At 37.6% G+C, this 20,847-nt stretch overlaps 1 protein-coding gene across 1 annotated transcript in view; it reads right to left on the bottom strand.

Annotated features, from left to right (window-relative positions):
* Positions 1-301: 301 nt before the first annotated feature.
* ARPP21 (cAMP regulated phosphoprotein 21) overlaps positions 302-20,847 on the bottom strand; it is a 116,243-nt gene continuing 95,697 nt past the window's right edge. Inside the window, 2 exon segments of the mRNA XM_017877062.1 lie at positions 302-1,098; positions 2,263-2,411. Of these exon segments, the coding sequence (XP_017732551.1) occupies positions 841-1,098; positions 2,263-2,411 (407 nt within the window). The 3' untranslated portion in view covers positions 302-840.

Here is a 20,847-nt window from a genome sequence, read left to right as displayed (position 1 = left end):
TCAGGTTTTCCTAGTTAGTGAAGTGTAACTACATGCTTTTAATAGTCCTATATTTAATAGGATGGTATGTATTTTAAAACTGCAAACTTCATGAATGAATGAAATAAATGCCATTTTATTTTCAGGACCCTTTAGTATTATGACAATAAACTACAGTTGGTTAAGTCTTTGCTACAGCCTATCCCCATGTGATGGCAGTTTACTTATAAATACCTGAAATACCTTTTCCATGCAGTATTCATGAAATAGTGTTTGAAAGGAATACAGTGACACATGAGAAAACACACATTGGAAGACATAGTGAACCAAACTGGTGGTAAAAACATGACCTTCCTCCATAAGGTCAAATAGTTTTATTATGATTAAACACTACAATACAGTATATATCCATTAAAAAAGAAAACTCTATAATGTATATAAATTATTCCTTCAATTCATCAATTCTTCTTTTCTTTTCCATTACAGCTTTGGTACAATGTGATTTAGTATATAATTTTTAAATACTTTTAGCATCACAAACTCAACACAAAGTACAAAACTAATCCAAATTAGGGATATTATAATCTACACAGTGGTATTCAGTGGTAGGAGAAAATCTTACCTTGATGAATTCATGTCACTAGCTAAGCTATAAAGGCATACCTAGCAGACATGACAGAAATATGCACCATTAACCAGCTAACGTGTATATTAGTCTTTGTTTATTTTTTTACAGAATACCAGCAGCAATCATTTGAGTGTTGAGTGAATACTTAAGTCCTCAGCCAGTTTTTCCACCTTGTTCCTCTTCCATCAAAGGCCATGAGAAATATCTGAAGAAATGTACCACAACCAGAGCTCTCAGAATTTGACCTGCCAACCGGCATTGCTCATACTTGCACAGTTTGTCCTGCAGCTAGCCGACATCACCGGGACAGTGCTGGAGGGGCAGTGTGGGCCAATCAGCCTAAGGTTATTCTGAGGGGTGGGCGGTGTGACATTACAGTAAACAGGCATTCCAGTGGCTGGGAGTGACCCTTGACCTGCCTGGTTAGGTAGCATGATTGGCTGTTGGTATGACTGCTGGGGCAGTCCTTGAGAACCCTGGGTCATTGGCACCTGTAAAAAGACACAAGCAAGAACCCTGTATGAAGAGGCTACTTTTGGTCTGTACAATAAACAATATGGTGTCATGAAAAATATTCAGGCTTTTGAGTTAGACGTAACAGGTCATCAATTCCAACTCTGCCATTTATCGGCTGTTTCACATTAGGAAAGTCACTTAGCCTCTCTGATTCCCTATTCCATTGTGATAATGACATACATGCTTCAAAGTGCCATTGAAAGGATTGAAGGGATGGCATACAGGGCCTGGCACACTGCCTGGAATGCAGCAGATGCTCAGAAGGTGTTAGTTCTGACTTCCCTTCTCTCTCGATGACCTCTAGAAACTATAGTCTAGATCTTCCACTCTGAGTTTCTCTCAGTTTGAAAAGCCATGCACCCTTTCCGATTTTATGCAAAGTGTCCTGGAGCCCTCCATAGTACAAAGGACTTTTGTCCTGGGCACCCAGTATACTCTCAACCTGCAACTTTAGAGAACATTTATTGTGGAGCTGCAGGTAGAAGTCGATGCAACGTGAATCAGAATAGTAGGGTAGGGGTCCTAGGATAGGTCCTTTAGGGTCAGAAGCACCTGGTACAATTAAATTTAATTATTATACCGTTTCACTAACTCTTTATTTCTACTTCTGGGGTATTTTATAATATACATCACAAAAGGATACACAACACTTTTAAAATGCTTAACTTGGGTTTAGTCCAGAGAATGCAGTTGTTAGGCTCCAAAAATGCCCTTTAAATGAATCTGAGATGCCATATTAAAATCTCTTATAACTTAAATTTATGGAAAAATGAAGTTTATTTGGATGTGTACAAAAATGAATGAGAATTTGTCATGAAGACTTTCTACCAATAAGCAAAATGCAATAAAATTTCCAAAGATCTTTATGAATAAAACTGTAGACTAATGAATTTTCTTCCACGAATATGAAGTTATATGGAAATAAATTTAGCAGAGCATTCAAAAGCCACAGTAGTGATAGAAGCATGTGTTTTGCATTTTCTACTTTTCTATTATAATCTTGATTCAAAGTAAATTATCAACAGTTATGGGCCAAGAACCCACTACCCAGACAGCCCCCCAAACCAGGGACATACCCACAGCTTCCACTTTGACAAATGCTACTTTATAACACAATTTTCCAAGCTGTTTATGAGCACCTGATAAGAAGACATGGTTGGGTAGGAAACCACCACGCTTTGCACCGGAGTTCCTTGTTGGTTACTCATCACGTTCTGACTCTGAGGTGGCTGCTGCACTCCTATTAGGCCTTGGAATCCCTGTTGACCAGACAAGACTGGCTGGTAACCTGTGAAGAAAAGAGATCTTTTGAACTGGTTGTGCCAGAAAGAACACAGAGATGTTTCATGGGGCGAAAGTACTAGTTCAAAAGGCAGCCTTCAGACATCTCAATCTCCACATTCAGAATGTGTTATCAGATGTTTATTCCATAAGAATGCATTTTTTCTTTTTTCTTTTTTTTTTTTTAACTTCTAAGAGTGAACAAGATTATGGCTTTAAAATTAACTGAAATTTCTATTGTTATGCAGAACGGTCTATTAAACACATGTGACAATGATAAATTTTCATGGCACAAAACAGAAGACTCTACTGGTACCAATTGACTACTATAAATTACACCTTTCATATTTGGCTTTTTCTTTGGTTTTGAGGATATTCGGAGAATTAACAGATTATCAAGTTATTTTAAAGCTAAATTGACTCATTCCTTTACGATCCTCTTTTCCCAGACAATCTCATTTGACACACAGAGACCATCAAACAGCCCATTAACTTTGGATGAATTCTACTTTTTTATGTCCTAGTGAACCAAATGATTCGCTACCCTGAGGAATTCACAATAACCACTGCCTGACAAAAAGGCAACAGCAAGCGGAATGCATGTCATACTTTTATTCTGTTTTGCCACTAGCTTCTGAGAGAATTTTTTGGTAAAACACTCCAATATGTGACCAAGTATTAATACATATAATAGATAATACAGAATACAATATTCAAAAATTTATCTGTTCATGTCTTTCTGGGTGGGTCAGTTTGTTAGCTTTCATTTTTTTTTTTTTAAGTAGGCCAGAATTGATTTATTCCAGTTATTCAAATCCTCACTTCAATGAGTGGTTTAAAATGCATCCTTATAAAGGAAGCCTGTGGATTGTTCTTGTAAATGCTGGGCAGAAAGTTATGATGTAGGTGAAAATGACACAATGGTGGAGAAATGAAAGAGATTCACTTTATTCTGTATAATAAGTTCCTTCCAGAGCTCACATTATTAACCATGTAGAATACCTGAGAATAAGTGGAACTGCTATCGTAATACAGTTCTCTGACAGAAAAGAATCTTTAAGATCCTAGATTTTCTTAACACAAATATGAACTAACTTTCACAATAGAATTTTGAAAATTGAAGCCAAAAGTTAAAAACTAGCTAATCAATATGCATCGTTAATAAATAATCTATATATTGAGTGCCTCTGAGAGTCTTTATATTAAAGGAACACATTATATTATAGTCTTTATAGAAGACAACACTTAACTATCCTTGGATATACAAAATGTATCTTCATTCATTTCAGAAATATTATGAAAATTTGGCTTGCAAATAGTCACTGAATTAGGAGATTGGCTCAGTTCATCAAATGAGATAGAAGCAAGACATCCTTAGTTTGGAGAACCGGAGAGCAAGCTTGGGAAAAGGCCAGTTTGGGAGGTCAGACCCATGCCTACAATTGGCAAGTGGAACCAGTGTGTAATCTAAAAAGCTACCCTTTGACCTTCCTTACATGTCCCATTGTTTTACATTCTTATTACTCACCATAAATCATCTTCATAATGGTTTCAATTTACTGAATTATTTTAAATTATTGTAAATACAACACATATTATGAATATAATTGAGGGTAGTGACCACATTTCCTTGAGCTACATTCTGTCCACAGTAGACAGTCAGAACCTTCCTTTAATATGCTTGGCAGGTCCATTTAAGACTAATAAGATCAGCTCAGAGTTCTGCATAGCTACAGTGTTTGAAGTCTATACAATAAGGAAGACCCATCAGATCTGGGAACAAGAAATGAGATTAATCCCCCATTACAATTTTCACTACTTCTACTTCTCTGTTTTCATTTGCAGAGAGACGTGAGAGACAATTTTTTTGACATTAATTGCAGAAAATTGTTTTAGATTGTTTTCCATTGTCTAGGTCTCCCATTGTGATTCATACATCCAATTGCCCTGAATAATCCCGTGGCTATTTTACCATTTTATTATGACATTATTCCAAACCACATCAAGCTCTTTGTAGCATGAATTATTATATACATAAGAAAATAACTTGGGATGATCATAAAAAACTTATAACCAACAGACTTCCTTCTGATTTAGTTCTATAGCAAAGGGCAGGTAATGTACACTCACTCTCAAGTCCATATAATTGTGAATATAATAGGGCCTTACTTCTGGCTGAAGATTGAAAGCACAAGTTGAAAATGAGAGGAGTGCCATTTGGCACTTTGGATTATATTTGTTTATACACTGAAAAGCCAATTGGCCTCAATGGCTCTTCACAGAATATATACAGTTACAATGTAAACAAACAACAACAACAAAAAATGGAGAGGAAGGGAGGGAAGGAGAAGAAGAAAGTCGGGGAAAGAGGAGCGGGTTGCTTAGTGTCTGAAGATTGTGTATTTCCTTATTGAATCCTTCCATCCTTTCACAGCGGCATTTGTTTCAAAATAAATTAGGTGGCCTATAAGAGATTCATCTAACACACCATCTTCTAAACCAAAACTGGGTGAAGGGAAAATAATAGAGCTGTTAAGACATTCAGAAAGCAGGATGTCTTGGTTGGAAGAGGAAGCAATCCTTAATATCAAATAATATTTAAGGAGAGGAAAAGAGTGGGCAGGTTGGGTGGCCCCATTCCAGTAAAGGTGCAGAGCCTGTGACAGCAGGATTCATCTTTGCTGCCAGCCCAGATGCAACTGCCCTGCCGCAGCATCTCCTTCTCCAGGCCTCCTCTGCCTGATGATTTGTAAACTTTAATATTCAGTTATGCATAGCAATGGGCTACCAGCTCTACATTGGGGTTCCCATGGTAAACACACTTAAGGCAAATGCAGATTTATGTGGGGAGTGAATACTCTACCATTTCAAAATGAAAACTTGAGTGTAAGGAGAGCCCAATTTGTATTCATGAATCCCATTTATTTCTCAATTCTCTCTCCAGGCAAGAAATTTACACCCGCAATGGTTTAATAGGGGCTACTTATTTCTTTAAATTATGTCACAGAAGGTAGATAGCAGAATGGTCTTTAAGACAGGCAGCTGTCTGGATGAAAATCTGAGTTCTGGTCCAGAAACAGACAAATAGAAATAAAATAACAGTGACCTACACATGAACCGACAGTGTCTGCCTGGAACACAACACAGCCGAAGGCAGAGACGGCAGCACTGGTGGGAACTGCTTATCTTGTCTATTCAAATGAGAAATGTGTTCCAGTTTGTCAATTCTTAGCTGTGAAATGATCACTTTTTCATATTTATTGAGGATTAGCAAGATATAATGCATCTTACAAAACTGAAGCAGCAACAGTATCTGCCCTGTAGGCTTGCTAGAGATGACAAAGACATTAGCTATTTTTATTATTTCTTTTTCAGTCAAGATTGATTCAATTTTCAAGTCACATGTGTCATCTATTTTCTGGAGGTAAAAAGGTTAGGAATGGACAAATGCCTGCTAGCAAATAAAAGAACGCACTTGGCAAAGATCGAGGAGTTTATAAGATTTAAAATGTCTGCATTGTATCAATCTGAAAATGGAATAGGTTTTCTACTAAAATACAACAGTTGCATACTATTATAGTTTGAGGGCATTTTGTTAATATTCAGTCAAGAAAACATTTATCTTCATGTAGCACAATTATGAACAATTAGAATGTCAACTGATTAGGGATTGTGGATTGGCATGGTTGTGACCGATACGATTTTAACTCTTACTTGAGTAGTTTTTTACAGTTTCAATATTTTGGAAATGAATGAAATGACAGACACAATAGTAGTGTCTATTTCTGCATTTCTATTATGCCTGCTGTTAGTTATGGAGGTTGAAACAGGGAAGGGAGTATAGTGAAGAGAGCAAATTTCTATACCAAGCACATTTCTTCAGAAGCTGGTCAATTCTCACAGCCTCTCCCAATCCACCGAAGCAGTGTGATATACATGCGTTTATTAAGGGAAGTAATCTTAATATGGTAGAATGCCTTTTCAAATGATTCGAATTAGTAAGCTACTTCATATAAAAATTACTTCTCTTGAAGACAAGATATGAATATTTCTCCAAATTTCAAAGGAACCAGCAAGAGCCTTGATTCTGAAACAAACTCTGCTCTTTGTACACGGTGTGAGGTAGAATTACAGCAGCTTAGCTTAATGGTACAGCTGGTGAAGAATATGAAGAAAAAAACTGCTTATCCAGAAAAGTCCTGTCCTTTAGCTGCGGTTTTACAGTTTGTGCATTTGGCCACTTTATAATATCTGTCTGGGTCTGTTTTCTTGGCTCCATGTCAATTCTTCTGCACTTCATCTTTGAGGATTTTCCATTATAAACTAGCTATATTTGTTGATCACTTACTCTAAGCCAAACAGCGAATTAAGCCCTTGTTATGACAATCCTAGAAGGCAGTCAATATTACTAAACTCCATTTGCAGAAGAGAAAACTGTGACTTAGGAGGATATAGTAACTTGTCAAGGTCACACAGCTATTACAAGGAATTGTAGCTAAAATTTAAGTTGTGGTTTTCTGACTTTGGCATCCGTGCTTTTCTGTGCTAAATTGTAGTACCATTTATTTAAATATTCTTCTAGTTCTCATAGCCCTCACATCATCCCTTTTATGTGGCAAATATTCATTGACTGCTTATTACATTGTTTTCTCAATATTTAAAACAATTAAGTAAAAAACATAAGAATTATGCTTTACAGTTTGGTGAACAAGATTTTATTAATATCAAATAAAGAAAAACAAGATAAATTAAAGGTAAAACATGATTGCCTGTCAGAATTAACTCACATCACTCAATCACAGTTTGAAGGCTTGTTACTTAGAGAGCGAAACACAAGGCAGACAGTTGGGGGGTGAGGTATGGGTGGGGCTATTCAAACAGAGTCTCATCCCTTCATTTACTTCATTTCTAATCAGTGATACTATAGTTTTTAATTACTAGGACCATTTCAAATAATGGCTTTCCTCACAATCTTTGAAGAGACTATGTTTATTCTGGCTTGTTTTCTCGAAATAATCTTAAAATCTTGAAATATGCAAATAGCTTAATTCCACATTAAATATATGATCAATTCAATGATTTGACTGTTCCAGGCTAGTGACTGCCTCTGGGAAAGTAACTTGGCCTTTAGAAACAAGAATAGTATTTATATTATTTGAAAGATAAAAATAGGTTAAAAAAAAGAAGATACCCAGGGACTCTGCCAAACAACCTGGGATATCAGATGAAGGCTTGGAGAAATAAAGACCCCTCAGGCCACTTGGAGATGGCTGTACTTTTGGAATTCATAGACTACTATCAGTCTACTTTCTAATTCTGTGAACGCTATGGATTTTTTTCCTGTCTCACTTCATTACTGGGGCATATCACCTTTAAGACAGAAATATTTTCTAGCTTCATCTATTGATAACCCTGTGGTGTTCATGGTAGCCTTAGGTGGAGAAAACAGATACACAGCTTGATATTTTAGTATCGCTATGGTTTTGTGAAAGAGGAGTCACTGCCTTGCCTCAGAGAAGTGAATTTTGGGGTTATGGGTGTTCCTGCCTGCAACTTCTCCCTCATGTAAAGCAGAAGAGAGCATCCACAGTTTCACTCACAGTGAAGCCTGTCAGAGCCAGGGGTCCTTGGGCATAAGGAAGGCATTGATTTTACTGGCCTTTATAGACTCTATCTTACTCTAATTCAACCCCAGGAGAAAATCCAAAGAATTACAATGTAGACCAAGTGGTTTGGCAAACCATTTGGTTTGACAAAGTTTGTTAATTTTGGCAAATAAGATGTGACTCTTTCTTTTGTCTATATGCCAGCCTCCTCCCAATTTACATAATCTAAAACCCTAAGTGGAACCTTTCTTCTTTTCTTTTCTTTTCTTTTTTTTTTTTTTGAGATGGAGTCTCGCTCTGTCGCCTGGCTGGAGTGTAGTGGCACGATCTCAGTTCACTGCAACCTCTGCCTCCTGGGTTCAAATGATTCTCCTGCCCCTGCCTCAGCCTCCCAAGTAGCTAGGAAAACAGGCATGCACCACCATACCCAGCTAATTTTTGTATTTTTAGTAGAGACAGAGTTTCACCATGTTGGCCAGGATGGTCTCGATCTCTTGAACTCATGATCTGCCTGCCTTGGCCTCCCAAAGTGCTGGGATTACAGGTGTGAGCCACCGCACCTGGCCAAGTAAAGCCTTTAAAATAAGAAAGCAATATAGACTAGACTGGAAGACATTATTTTTAAATATGTTTAAAAATTAAGATATGGTTAAAATATACATTCTTAAAATCATAATTAGGTACTGTTCTGTTCATATACATGAAGTAAAATAGCATAACGTGGTCCTGAAATATTTTTTAAAGAGGATGTACAAGAAATTGCTTTTTTCTCGTTGTCTTTCTTTTTTGCTGAAGTTCATTATGACTTCTTTAATCTTTGACATAAATGTCTTTTTTTACCTTATTTATTGGCAGTTGCTGTATCCATCCTCTTTCTTTTCCTCACCATTTATTATTCACTGGTTTTAATTCCTTAGGAACTTGGTACAGGATGACCTGCAGGGAGTGTGCATGGACATGGGGGTAATGCAGTAGTCATCCTAGTAATGACCAGTCTATCCAAATGAATTTGAGGGGAGCTGTGACAGGCCCTAAGTGGAACTATGCTCCCTGAAGCAGTAGTTTTTCTTCATACTTCCTCTTTTGCTCATTAGTTTTCATACTATACAGAATGTAATTCTTAAAAGCCTCTTTACTGTCCCCTGAGAACATTCATGCATGGGTCATTTTCTAATGGCAGTACACATCAGATGAACCATCCTATTACTGCAGGCTCGGGGGCCTCTTCACTGCAATTATACTATCCTGATCCATGTTATCACAAATACAAAGCTGGTTTTCTTTCTTTCTTTCTTTTTTTAAATCAGGGCAAACATGAGACACATTGTTAAATGACTAGAGGAATGGATCATGAACGGAATTTCAATGAATGCCTCCGAGGGAAGCCAGCATTGAATTCCATTTTAAATGGAAGAGGCTGTCATATTATTGAAGTAATTCTCTGAACTTTCATGGCCCATAGTGCTGTGCTGACATCCAGAGAGCTTCAACAACCCAGAGGGAGAAAGACTGCATGAAAGACTCACAAACGTTTTACTTTCTTAATGAGGTTGCGTGGCTTAGAAGAAAATGTGGCATTCTTGCACCTCTACCCATCGTGTTAATTTTGGATATACTGAAAACCAGGCTGGGAGGCAGCAAACTACTGCTGAGGCAACATTAAGAAGTTTTTTCCCCAGACCAAGCTTGGGGCAAAGTCAAAATGGAGATGGCTCTAATAATTGTCCCCACGATAATATTCCTCCTGGTAGATATTTTCATTGATGAAGTGCTGTTGGCCAGCTGACTATAGCAAGATAATTATGAAGTCAAAAGTCATGGGGTCAACATCATTGTGATCAAATTACTGTCACTGTTGCATGGCTACAGGATGTAACCTAGCCTTGGCCAGTTATCTTGAAATAAGTACTATGGCCACAGATTCAATCTGTAGAAATCCATCTGTCATTACAACTGAAAAAAAAAAAAAGAAATTATTTCATAAGCAACTGATGATAAATTAAAAGTGCCCTCTTTATATAATAAAGCATTATACATTATTATTCCCAAGGAATCAATGATAACTATCTTCTTCAATTACAGACTGGCAGGACTCTTGCTCAAATATTGTTCTAGTGGTAGGTTTAATAATAATATTGTTCTAGTGGTAGCATCTACTGGGCGGCAACAGTAGTTTTGTAGGGCAAAGACAATGAAGACATGAACTAAGGAAGAGGTGGTACAGGAATGGAAAGAAGAAGTGCAGAGAGTTATTTAGGATATGAACTGTCAGAAACAGGAATTTATGATTTCTGGTGGTGTCACATGGTTGATGGACATGAGCATGAATTAATTCACTGCATTGTAATCATGAATATCAGTAGTCTGCTGGAAAACTGTCTCACTTTAAAACAAATCCCTAATTTGCGGTGCTTGCTGATTTCCCTAGTGTAAATATTCCCACCATGCCTACTTTCAAGCCTCAAAGGGCTTAACAACCAGTTGGCAAAATTTCTGATTTTTAAACAGTTGGCTCTTGTGAGCCAGCGTGAGATAGCTCTGGCATGCTAATGACCTAATATTCAATGTCAAGCAATCATATTTTCAGTTCACATAAATTTTTGTCCCTTTGATTCTTTTTTCCACAATGTTATTGACTATTTCTTCTTGCCATTTGGTGTAAGAATGACCATAAAAGCCATTTACAGAGCTTATACAAATGGTGGAGACAGGCCATAAACAGAATCTTGCAGTACACTTGGATAGGCATCTGTCTTCAACGCTAGAATCACTGAAGAAAGAGTATTTACTTCTATTGTGTGTAGGGATAAGAGAAGCATGCAGTAGAAAGCTTCCAAGAGGTCATATTGAACCTAGCATTAGAAGATGAGCAGATATTTGCTAATGGGGTAGGGCAATGTGGAAATAATCAGCACAAAAGAGGCATAAACATAAGGACCAGTATGTGCAAAGAGCAAAGGTACAAAAAATATGTTCAAGAATTGTAAATATACAGGCATAGCAATAGTTTAGAAACAGGCAGAGGAAGTAGAGGATAGAAATGGAGCTAGGCTCAAATCCTAGAGTCTTGAAAAGCATGCTATAAAACTGGAATTTAATGCTGAAAGACTTAAGGTGCCATGTAAGGTTTACAAGCAGAGCAATGAAATGATGGACAGCCATTTCATAAAACTTCTCCATGAGACAACGTGGGGTTGTATAACTGGCAGTAGAAAGTCTACTGGAAAGCAAAAGCAATAATCTAGGCAAGGATGATGAAGACATAAAGTTAAGACAAGGGTGGCAGCAACAGAGAAAAGAGACATATGAGAGAGAGAGAGAGAGAGAGAGAGAGAGAGAGAGAGAGAGAGAGAGAGAGAAAGATATGTAGATGTGAAGTGTCAGAAACTGGCATCTATGAGCTGCATGGAGGGGGTGACAGAAATTAAAAAAAAAAAAGAATACATTCCAGGTTCTAGTTTGGGTAAGGAAGTGGAATGCAGTGCCTTAGCTATAAATACAGAAAGAACAAGTATATAGAGATGATCAGTAAACACACGAACAAAAAGTCTGGGGTTTGGAGCTCAGGCAAGCAGTCTGTTTTAGAGGCATAGATTTGGAAGTCATCAGGACATAGTTGCTCTTAAGGACAATATATTTATGAGTGGGTACCAATTGAGAAGACTATCAAAATGGAGTTGTAAGGCACAATCATATTCAAATACTGGACTGAGAAAATAAAATCTGGATAGGGGAATGAAGAGTAGTAGGAAAATGAGAAGAACTAGAAGAGGATGGTATCAAGGAAGAAGAAGTAGAGGAGTGTTTCAAGAAAGAAAAATGTTACAATGACCACAGTTGCAGAACTGCCAAGGAAGAAAATAAAACAGACCCTACTTAAAAACAAAACAAAACAACAACAACAACAAAAACAAACAAAAAAAACCAGTGACCTCAATAAAAGCAAGGCTAGCAATGGGTACATCAGCCAGACAGGAAGAAAAAGAATTCTTTTGAGAAGCTTGAGAAGCTTGGCAGTGAAGCACCATGCTGGGCAGAGAAAGGAGCAGAGAGCCAGAGGGAGGCAGAGGGTTGATGGGATTTTATAGTTTTGCTTTTCTTGCTCTTTTAACACGGGATAAATGTCAGAATTAGTATATTTTAAAAGAAGAGATTAAAAAAATGAAAAACCTAGGAAAGAGTAAGAAAATCTATGAACCTGTCATAATTCACAGCGCATTCAACATCAAGGGTTGCATACAACCAAGAACTCTGGGATTTGGGTGACAGAGAGTTGAACTTTCTCTCTGAATCATCGAGTAGCTCTCCATTTCACCTACTCCTACTATATAGCTTATTTGATCCAGCAGCAAAGTGTCCTGGGGTTTTTCCTCTTGAGGACACAAGACAGCTCAGAGAGCTTATTAGGAGTCACAACCAAATGCTATAACATAATTCTGGGAAGACAACAGAAGCTACCCAAGATAACTTCTGAGAAGAACCTGAAGGAAATATGTGCTTATTTATTTGATGAACATGATCAGTGTTTTTTGATCCACATGGAATTGCAATAACCCAGGGAAGATTTGGTTAAAGATCAATCAGAAGTCCATGGTCCCACAAACTCTCCACTGCAAAGTAATTGACAGGATCAGTTGATAGGAATAACATACTCTATATTATTTACTAAAATGGATAATCAGCTGAAATTTCTGTGAAGAGAGTGAAACAGGCTTCAGTAAGATATTTTCTACCATACTATGGATACATACTATTTGAGCATATATACGTACAAAATGCTAAGTGCTAATGTTTTCAGGATCAAGTTTCCTCTGATTTTTCCTTAAGGTTCAGGTAGATATAATCAGTCAGTTTTAAATTTCAGAATGTCATCAAAAATACAAGGCCCACTTATTTACATTTCATTACAACCCAACAGCAATTGATTAGTTCTAGGTTATCTAATGTATAGCTCATTGAAAACAACAACACAACTAAGTTTGATATAAATGTATGTATTTTACTTATAACCAATGTTTTCCAAGGAGAATTTGGGACTAAACATTTTTAAAGTTTTCATTGTAGTTAGAGTTGGGGAACACGACCTCTGATTCTCTGTTATTTTGTAATTTCATCAATATTACAGCAACAATTTACCCAAAGTAAAGAGTGTGGGCACCAGATGATGTCACAACCCCAAGCAATAGCCAAGAGATACTTCCTATTCATCTACATTATCAACTAGATCATGATTTTCCTTGGTAACAGCAAGAAGAAATATCTTTAATCTCACCTTATGAGGAACTGTTATTTAAAAGGGTTGTTTTATCTGGCTTGAGACAACAATCAGAAGTCTGCAGTCTTGTCCACACAAATACAAATGTGCTTATCTTTTCGGCTGGCTGGAACTGGAGGCTATGGTCAACACTCAAATCAGATTTTATAATAATTAAAATGAAAATAAAACTAAAGGACAAATGCCTGTCCTGAAGACTCTTTCAATCATCCCTCTGGGGCAGGCTGTTTCCATTTTGACTAGAAGTTTCATTCTTTTAATGGCTTGCTCCAGGGTAAGAAGAGAAATGATTCAAATCATTCACTCATTAACTTTCCCTTTCAACTCAAGGCATTCAAAGACAATACTTGCATTTCATCATGATTAAAAGTGCTTTACAAGCACCTAAATGAAGCCATGAGTATTTTAAAGTGGTCATAAACCTCTTTTCTCAAGTTCCCTTGAGGCTGCAGAGGAGCTCCCTCACAAGGGACAACCAGCTATCTAAATTCTCAGGCAGAGGGATCCCTGTCTTCAGAGTAATGAGATAGCAGGAACACTTGGTCTAAGAAAGCCTGGAACAGTCCTCACATTTTATCCTCAGCAGGACACCAGGCTGCTCACTGAGGGGTGCTATAGCAGGCGCATTCACACCCAGTCAGGTCTGCAGGCTGCCATCTCAGAGCTTTGGATTCTCACTGCTTGCCACTCAACCCAGCCTTACCATCTCACCTGTCTCTGATTGCCTGCTTCCCCATCCAGCTGAAATACATTGTTCCTGGGTCAATGGTTCTCAACTTTAACCTGCCTCCAAATAACCTCTGGGGCCTATTAAAACACAAATTGCTAAGCCTTAATGCCCAGATGCTTAGATTCTGATTGAGCAGGTTTGGGTTGGGGCTCAAACATATGCATTTCTGACAGGTTCCAGGTGATGCTGATGCTGCTGCTCTGGGTACCACACTTTGAGAATCTCTGCTGGGCCTTAGCTCTCAAACACACTGACTTGAATTCCCATTGTTTAGCCAACTCATTATTTTTTTCCCTCACAGAGTAAGTAACTGGATCTGGCAAATTACACTGTGTGGGAGGCCATCTCTACTCTCTTAGTTCATTGTTCTTATCTGTAAAATTGACACAATATTTTCATCAAAAGATGTGAGGATAGGCTAAGATCTCTCTTGTAGGACATACACCAGTGGTTGAGCCTCTGGCAATAACCAATATATGCAACTGCCCATGCCTCATTCTTTGCACTCCCCACTTTATGACCTTGAATCGCATTTTATTACTTACTTAGCTCCTGCTTCTTAGGTAGATTACAATCCTCTGGGAAAAGAAGCATATCTTATACATGTTTGCTTAGCCCTGTATTTCACATTCAGTGCTTCAAGAACATTCATTGATGATGCTGATAAAAAAAAAAACTGTCCTATTCCAGCCACTCCACAAGTATCTTGCAATGGCACATAAGTAGAAAATAAGCTAGCAAATAAAATCTTGAAGAAAATGAAGAAGCGATGTATACAGAACACAGAGTCCAAAGCCTTGCCAGTGCAAAGGGGAAATGATTTATCATTATCACAATAGTATTAAAAGAAATCTGGACAGACAGTAACTATTTTCTCTTATTCCCTTTGCCTCTGGGCAGGGGGATGGGAAAGAGTTTCCTTCTAACAGCAGTTTTAAATTCTACTTCTTGATGGTGGGATGGGGCAATGACAGGTCCAGAAAGGGACTAAAAGAGGAGTGAGAAAAGGGAGGGAAAAGCCATCTGAAACAGATTACGTTTGGCATTCTCAAACTGGACGAGGCATTTGGAAAACAAGATGAGATTCTCGTAGCCTGATGTGTTTTAGGATGTAAATGTGAGTTTGCTCCTTTATGAATATGTCTTAACATTTCACCTAAAAGAAAAGCAAACAAGAGACTGCATCTCACCTACTCCTCCTTAAGGCGGTATTTCTTGCTTTTCTCACCACCGCACCCCCTTTTCTTTTGACCCTCACTAAGCCTACGTTCATTTATCTTGAGGATGAACAATGGATGTGGCGATATCCTGGCACAAGAAACTCTGGATGCTGCTGCTGAGGTTTAGAGGACTAAGACAGCTACTTGTTCAGGATCACAAACAGAATTTCTCATCATCAGGGACAAAACCCCAGTTTTTGGTAACTAACTTCCCCAACATACATGCCACGATGCTTCCTCCAAATGTGGCTGACTAGATTACAAGAAATAGTTTTGCTTCTGGACTACTCACACTGAGGAACTGTGTTCTGTTTTGTTGGTAATAGTCCACAAGTGCTTCATAATTGGGAGAAAAAGTCATTTTCTTCCCCTACATGTGCCAGTTCTGCTGCTATTGTGTCCTTACTAGGAACCTGGAGAATACATCTTTTATAAGTGAATTGGACTTACCTAATTTGCCCCCGGTAGCTACCAACAAACTTTTCTAAGATAACACAGAAGAAGCCATTAGGGAGAAAGACAATATAAGTTTTCGAGGTTCGAGTAATATATGAGTTGCAAAAAATGGAATCAAACCATCTCTTTTAAAACTATCAGCTCAATTCTATCATTCTATCCCAAAATTTAGAAACACATATTAGAAGTTAATTACCAATAGGCAAAATTTCAAGGAGGCCATATACTGGATTAGTATAGACCACACTTACACTAACTCAAACAGGAAAGCAAGCAGTCTCCTTTCTTTATTCAAACTAATATGGTAACACTTCCTGGTTCACCTTATTATACTCAAAGGGCTCAGTGCTTTGTGGAGTAGGTGTCATTATTATTCTCACTTTACAGAAGATAAAAGTGAAGCTTGAGGAATTGTATAGATCATTTAAGACCATACGGTTTAGAAGTGCCAGAATTAGGACACAGGTATTTTAGTGACTTTTTCCCCCATCTCCTCAGAGTCCTGTCAAGCAATGGAATTCCATTGACATGATTCAATTGATGAGGTTTTAACAAAGGGAGTACTGCCAAATGAGTAGTAAGTTGAGGAATCAACAAGTGAGGAAGACACTGGAGCCTAATAACAGTAGGGAACTGTTTTCTCCCCTTGTCTGTAGGTCTTAGGGGAGAAACCAGTGTTAGGAGCAGTTAGCAAGAGCAGAGAGGAGGGGCTGCCTGCCAGAACCAGCTGCATCCCAAGGTGAAAAGGGAATGGTGAGAAGACTACTCGCTGGCTGTCCCTCTGCCTGCTCTCTCTCTCTCTCTCCCTCTGACCTTTGATCTCTTGCAGCGGATGCTTTCCATTAGCAAAACCCAGGTGGAAGCCAGGGAGCAAAGGAACCTGACAGATGCAGCTTATGGGGTCAGGAGAGATGGATAGAGAATGGCTATGTGTTGGGAGGAAACAGAGAATAACCAACACTCCCCTTCCCTTCAAAGATTACAGAAATACGTTTCTATGTCAGGGACCATTTCCCAAACTACTGAGGCAATCTATTTAACTGAAGATGTTTTAAAAGAGATGAATAATGCTTTTAGTGGAATACTGTCTCTTGGTTTTAGAGACTTTTTTCCCCTCAGAAATTACCCTTTTAAACACCTGGTAATATGTCAGACGATGCACTTAGCATGACTGCTTCAGCAATTAAAGGAAATGTTAACTCTCAAATTTATATGTCATTAGATATTAGGGTAGAGTGTTTGACTCATGGTCCTAATGCTTGCCTTTCCATTTGGAGGAAATGGCAACGTTTGTAGGGAATTGATAATAACTTAGAAAGTATTATTAAGCAATGTTACTGTTTAAATATCTTGTAGAGCAAAAAAAAAAAAAAAAAAAAAAACTAAATTATGATTCAACTCAAGCAGTACTACTCATTTTGTTGAATTTGACATTTTCCTTCTCTGGCTGCAGAACCAGATGGCTGAGATCAAATAGATAACAATGGGTGAAGACTATTTCAGGGAAATGAAAAAAGGAGGATCTAGTTTGTTTCTACAATGACCTTAACTGGTCCTTGCAATTCTGACATCATATTTGGTTTAGAAAATGCTATACTAGAAATTAGTCTCAAGTTTAGGACATTTAGCCATAATTTGTTCAAATATTTAAAGCAATCACCTTCAAGGTGAATAGTATGAAGTGATATTTAAATGAGACTAAAAGTTTTCTGGTTTAAATCTAAGGAACTTTTGCTTTCTAATGAGAAACTCACAAGCTCCATGCTAGTTCTTCTGACTACTGACTCTGTGACTCTGGGAAGTTGCCTGATATCTTTGAGCCTTGCTTTGCTTGCTTATTAACTGGGAGCGAGTTAATTTCCACCTTCCCAGGGCTTTTGTGAAGGTCAGGTAGATGTCAGGTAATGTGGCTTGCTCAGCACATGGCATTAACTGTGTAGTAGTTAACATTAGTTTTCACTAAATGGTGCTCAGTAAATAGGGGTATTTTTACTCTCTCCAGTGAAGAACAAACTGGGTGTTGGTAGTACCAAGACAGATCTGTCAAAAACAAACGCACACACACGCTATTCCTGGAACTGCTCCTTCCAGGGCTTCCACACTCTAAATTTCCACAAGAGCCAAGGTACAGTCATTATGTGCTAGCCACATGGAAGAGACCATGGGTCAGGCAATGAATGCTCTTTTCTGCCTTTGGATTATAGAGAAATTTTAATCCCTAGTAGCAAAAGTGGCAGAAGCAGCTGTGAAAATGATGGTAGGCCAAACTCTCCATACAGCAGAGAGTGGAAGGTCAAGCTGGTTCTAACTGGGGAGCAGATATCCAGACAGGAACCACCTAGAAAGGCACTTGGGCCCAGATTCCCATTCCTGGTAGAGCAGTGATTTCTAGGTTGTAATGTCAGGACAGCCAGGCTGCTGTATTCCTTAGTTAGAAGCTCTACTCCATGCGTGTCACCAAGTATTCAGAGAAAATTGAGGTCTCCTTCTTGTCCTCATATAAGGAATAAACCCAGTTCCACTGTGTCTTTTGTCTCCTAATCAAAGCTATGCTTACACTTCCTACAATAGGCTACATTTTCTCGCCATCAAAGGAGAGCTCCCTTTCACCCAAAGCCGTCCTAGAGCAAAAGGGTGCTGAGTGCAGTCTGGATTCATGCAGGTACCTTTCCTTCTTTTTTCCTGTGACTTAATAAGTGGAGCTCCGTGTCATTGCATCAAAGACAAGACACAAAATGTTGCCCACCCTTCCTCTGCTTTCCCTGGCCAGCTGTTCTCATGAAGGGCTTGTCTTCTAACTTGTTAGACTATTACAGTGCTTCTCAGTCCCTAACACATCTGAGTCCCTTGCAGAAAAATAGAGAAACTTCCACTTTCCCAGTGTTTCTACTGTAACCATTTTGTAATTTTTTTGTGCAATAAAAGATTGAGCAAGTGATTTTTTAAAGAAAGTATAATATTTCAATTAACATATTATTGATAATAGTCTAATATTCTTTAAAATACAACATTGAATAATCGCAACACACATGGAATAATTTTACTATTCGCCATTTAATAAATGATAAATGAGGTTTATTTTCTATTTATCTATGTAAAACCATGATTTATAAACAGACTTTTTTTGAAATGTTGGGCTTTAGGGACTGAATAAATAGTAAAATGGACATTAAATTAAAGACATGTTAAAGTACCAAGATAGACAAAAGATCCAAACAATGTCTGAAAATATTACACTTTATACATTTATAAAGTCAACTGCTTGGTTTCGATCTTTGTGTTTTGTTTCTAATTGATCAATAAGCCAAAAGCACTTATGCTGCTCACTGCAAGCACTAACCACAGAAAAACAAATTACAGAATGTAGATAGCCTTTATTCTTTCAAAAACAAGCAAATGAGATATAAATGTCACTATTTTCTGTCTCTATATTTTGGAATTCATTTGCTTATTTATTTTTAATCAGTAGCTTATATTTAATATATGTTGTAACATATATTGCATAAAATGAAGATTAAAATCCAGTCCAACTTTCTGACTCCTATCTTTTTTTTAATAAAAGGCAAATTTTCCAGTTTTATATGGGACGACCAGATATGTCTGTTAATGGCTGTAGCTCTAGTTTATTTTTTAATAGCCCTCTTTTTCCCTCTCAAATGTGTATGGGTTCAGATGGTAAATTGTAAATACATATACACACACACACACATATGTATTACACTCACATATATATACATATTTACATTTACACACATATGCACATACACTGTGTTTTCATGTGTATGTATATGATACACATTTTTATAAACATAGTGAAGATTTTGTTGAAATGAACTTAGAAAAATTGAATTCATTCTGCGCTCTTGATAAATTGTACTGCAGCATTTGTTTATTGTTTTCTTTGTCTTTAACCAATGGTTCACTATGCATGTAAGTTAAACAATGTAAGGCAAGGAATTAGAACTATTTAAAACAGCTTGGCATCTAATTAGGTTCAAAACAGTGCCTATAGAAATGAATGATTGTTGTGGCAGGCTCCCTCATCAAATTTCTACTACCAGTCCCTCAGAGAGCATCTCCAAAATTCTTTCTTTGGGGAGTGGGGTGGGAGGGATAGAATGGTTATATTAATTTGTATTAATCTTGTTTAAATTGACTTATTTTACTTACTATCTTTAACAGCAGAAATTCCCAGAAAACTTGAGTCCTCAGTTTAGGAACTGCTGCTTAGTTTCCTCACTAGTCTTCGAAACGGGAAGAACAGGGCACTACTAAGAAAAATTATTGATCAAGAGTACTGACATTTAATATTTATAAAGAAATATGGATCACATCAAAGATTTGATAAAAGTATTGAGCTCCGTTTCTAGTTAACTGTACCCAGGCACATACAAAAGTTATTTTGCATAAAATTTCTCTTTTCTACTTAATTGTACCCAGGCACATATGAAAGCAATTTTCATAAAATTTCTCTGGTTTAAACCCAGTCACAAGAATCCAGAATTGAAAACCCTTAATTCAGGAGGAAAGATGAGTAACTCTCATTCTTTATCATCCAAGTATAACACAATTCAAATGGAGTCTGGTTATCAATACACTCCTCCAGAAGGATTCTAAGTATTTAAAAGGTGGTAGAAGAGGGAGGGAGGGCTTGAAGAATTCACAAGGAATGCATATCCATTGATAAAGCGCAATTCAATGTCACTTAGACAAGTTCAGGCATCTAAGACTGATCCAAGAGGGACAACCCACAGCTTGGAGGGGTCTTTGTAAATTTAATGTGGAAGCAAAGTTTTCCTGATATGACATCCCAAAGTACAAATTTTCTCTCACATGGTAATATTTTCAGCCATATTTTAAAAACATTTCTTGTCACATAGGAAATTTTCTTACAAGCATCTTGCTATATTCCCCAGGCTGGCATCAAACTTCTAGGCCCAAGCCATCCTCCTATCTCAGCCTCCTGAGTACCTGGGACTACAGGCGCACACCACTGCACCTGATAGGAAATCATTTTTAAGCTGTTATCAAGTCAGTAAGCACATTTTTGTAAATGATCTCTATCTTACCATAGCTACATTTTAAGGAACACTTAACTGAGCAGTGAAGCTTTAGTACCTCACCATCAATGTGACTTACAGCAAAAGCGGGACACA

Source organism: Rhinopithecus bieti, unplaced genomic scaffold (genome assembly GCF_001698545.2).
Source record: "Rhinopithecus bieti isolate Rb0 unplaced genomic scaffold, ASM169854v2 scaffold_10524, whole genome shotgun sequence".
Classification (NCBI taxonomy): domain Eukaryota; kingdom Metazoa; phylum Chordata; class Mammalia; order Primates; family Cercopithecidae; genus Rhinopithecus; species Rhinopithecus bieti.
This window is presented reverse-complemented; position numbering and strand designations above follow the sequence as displayed.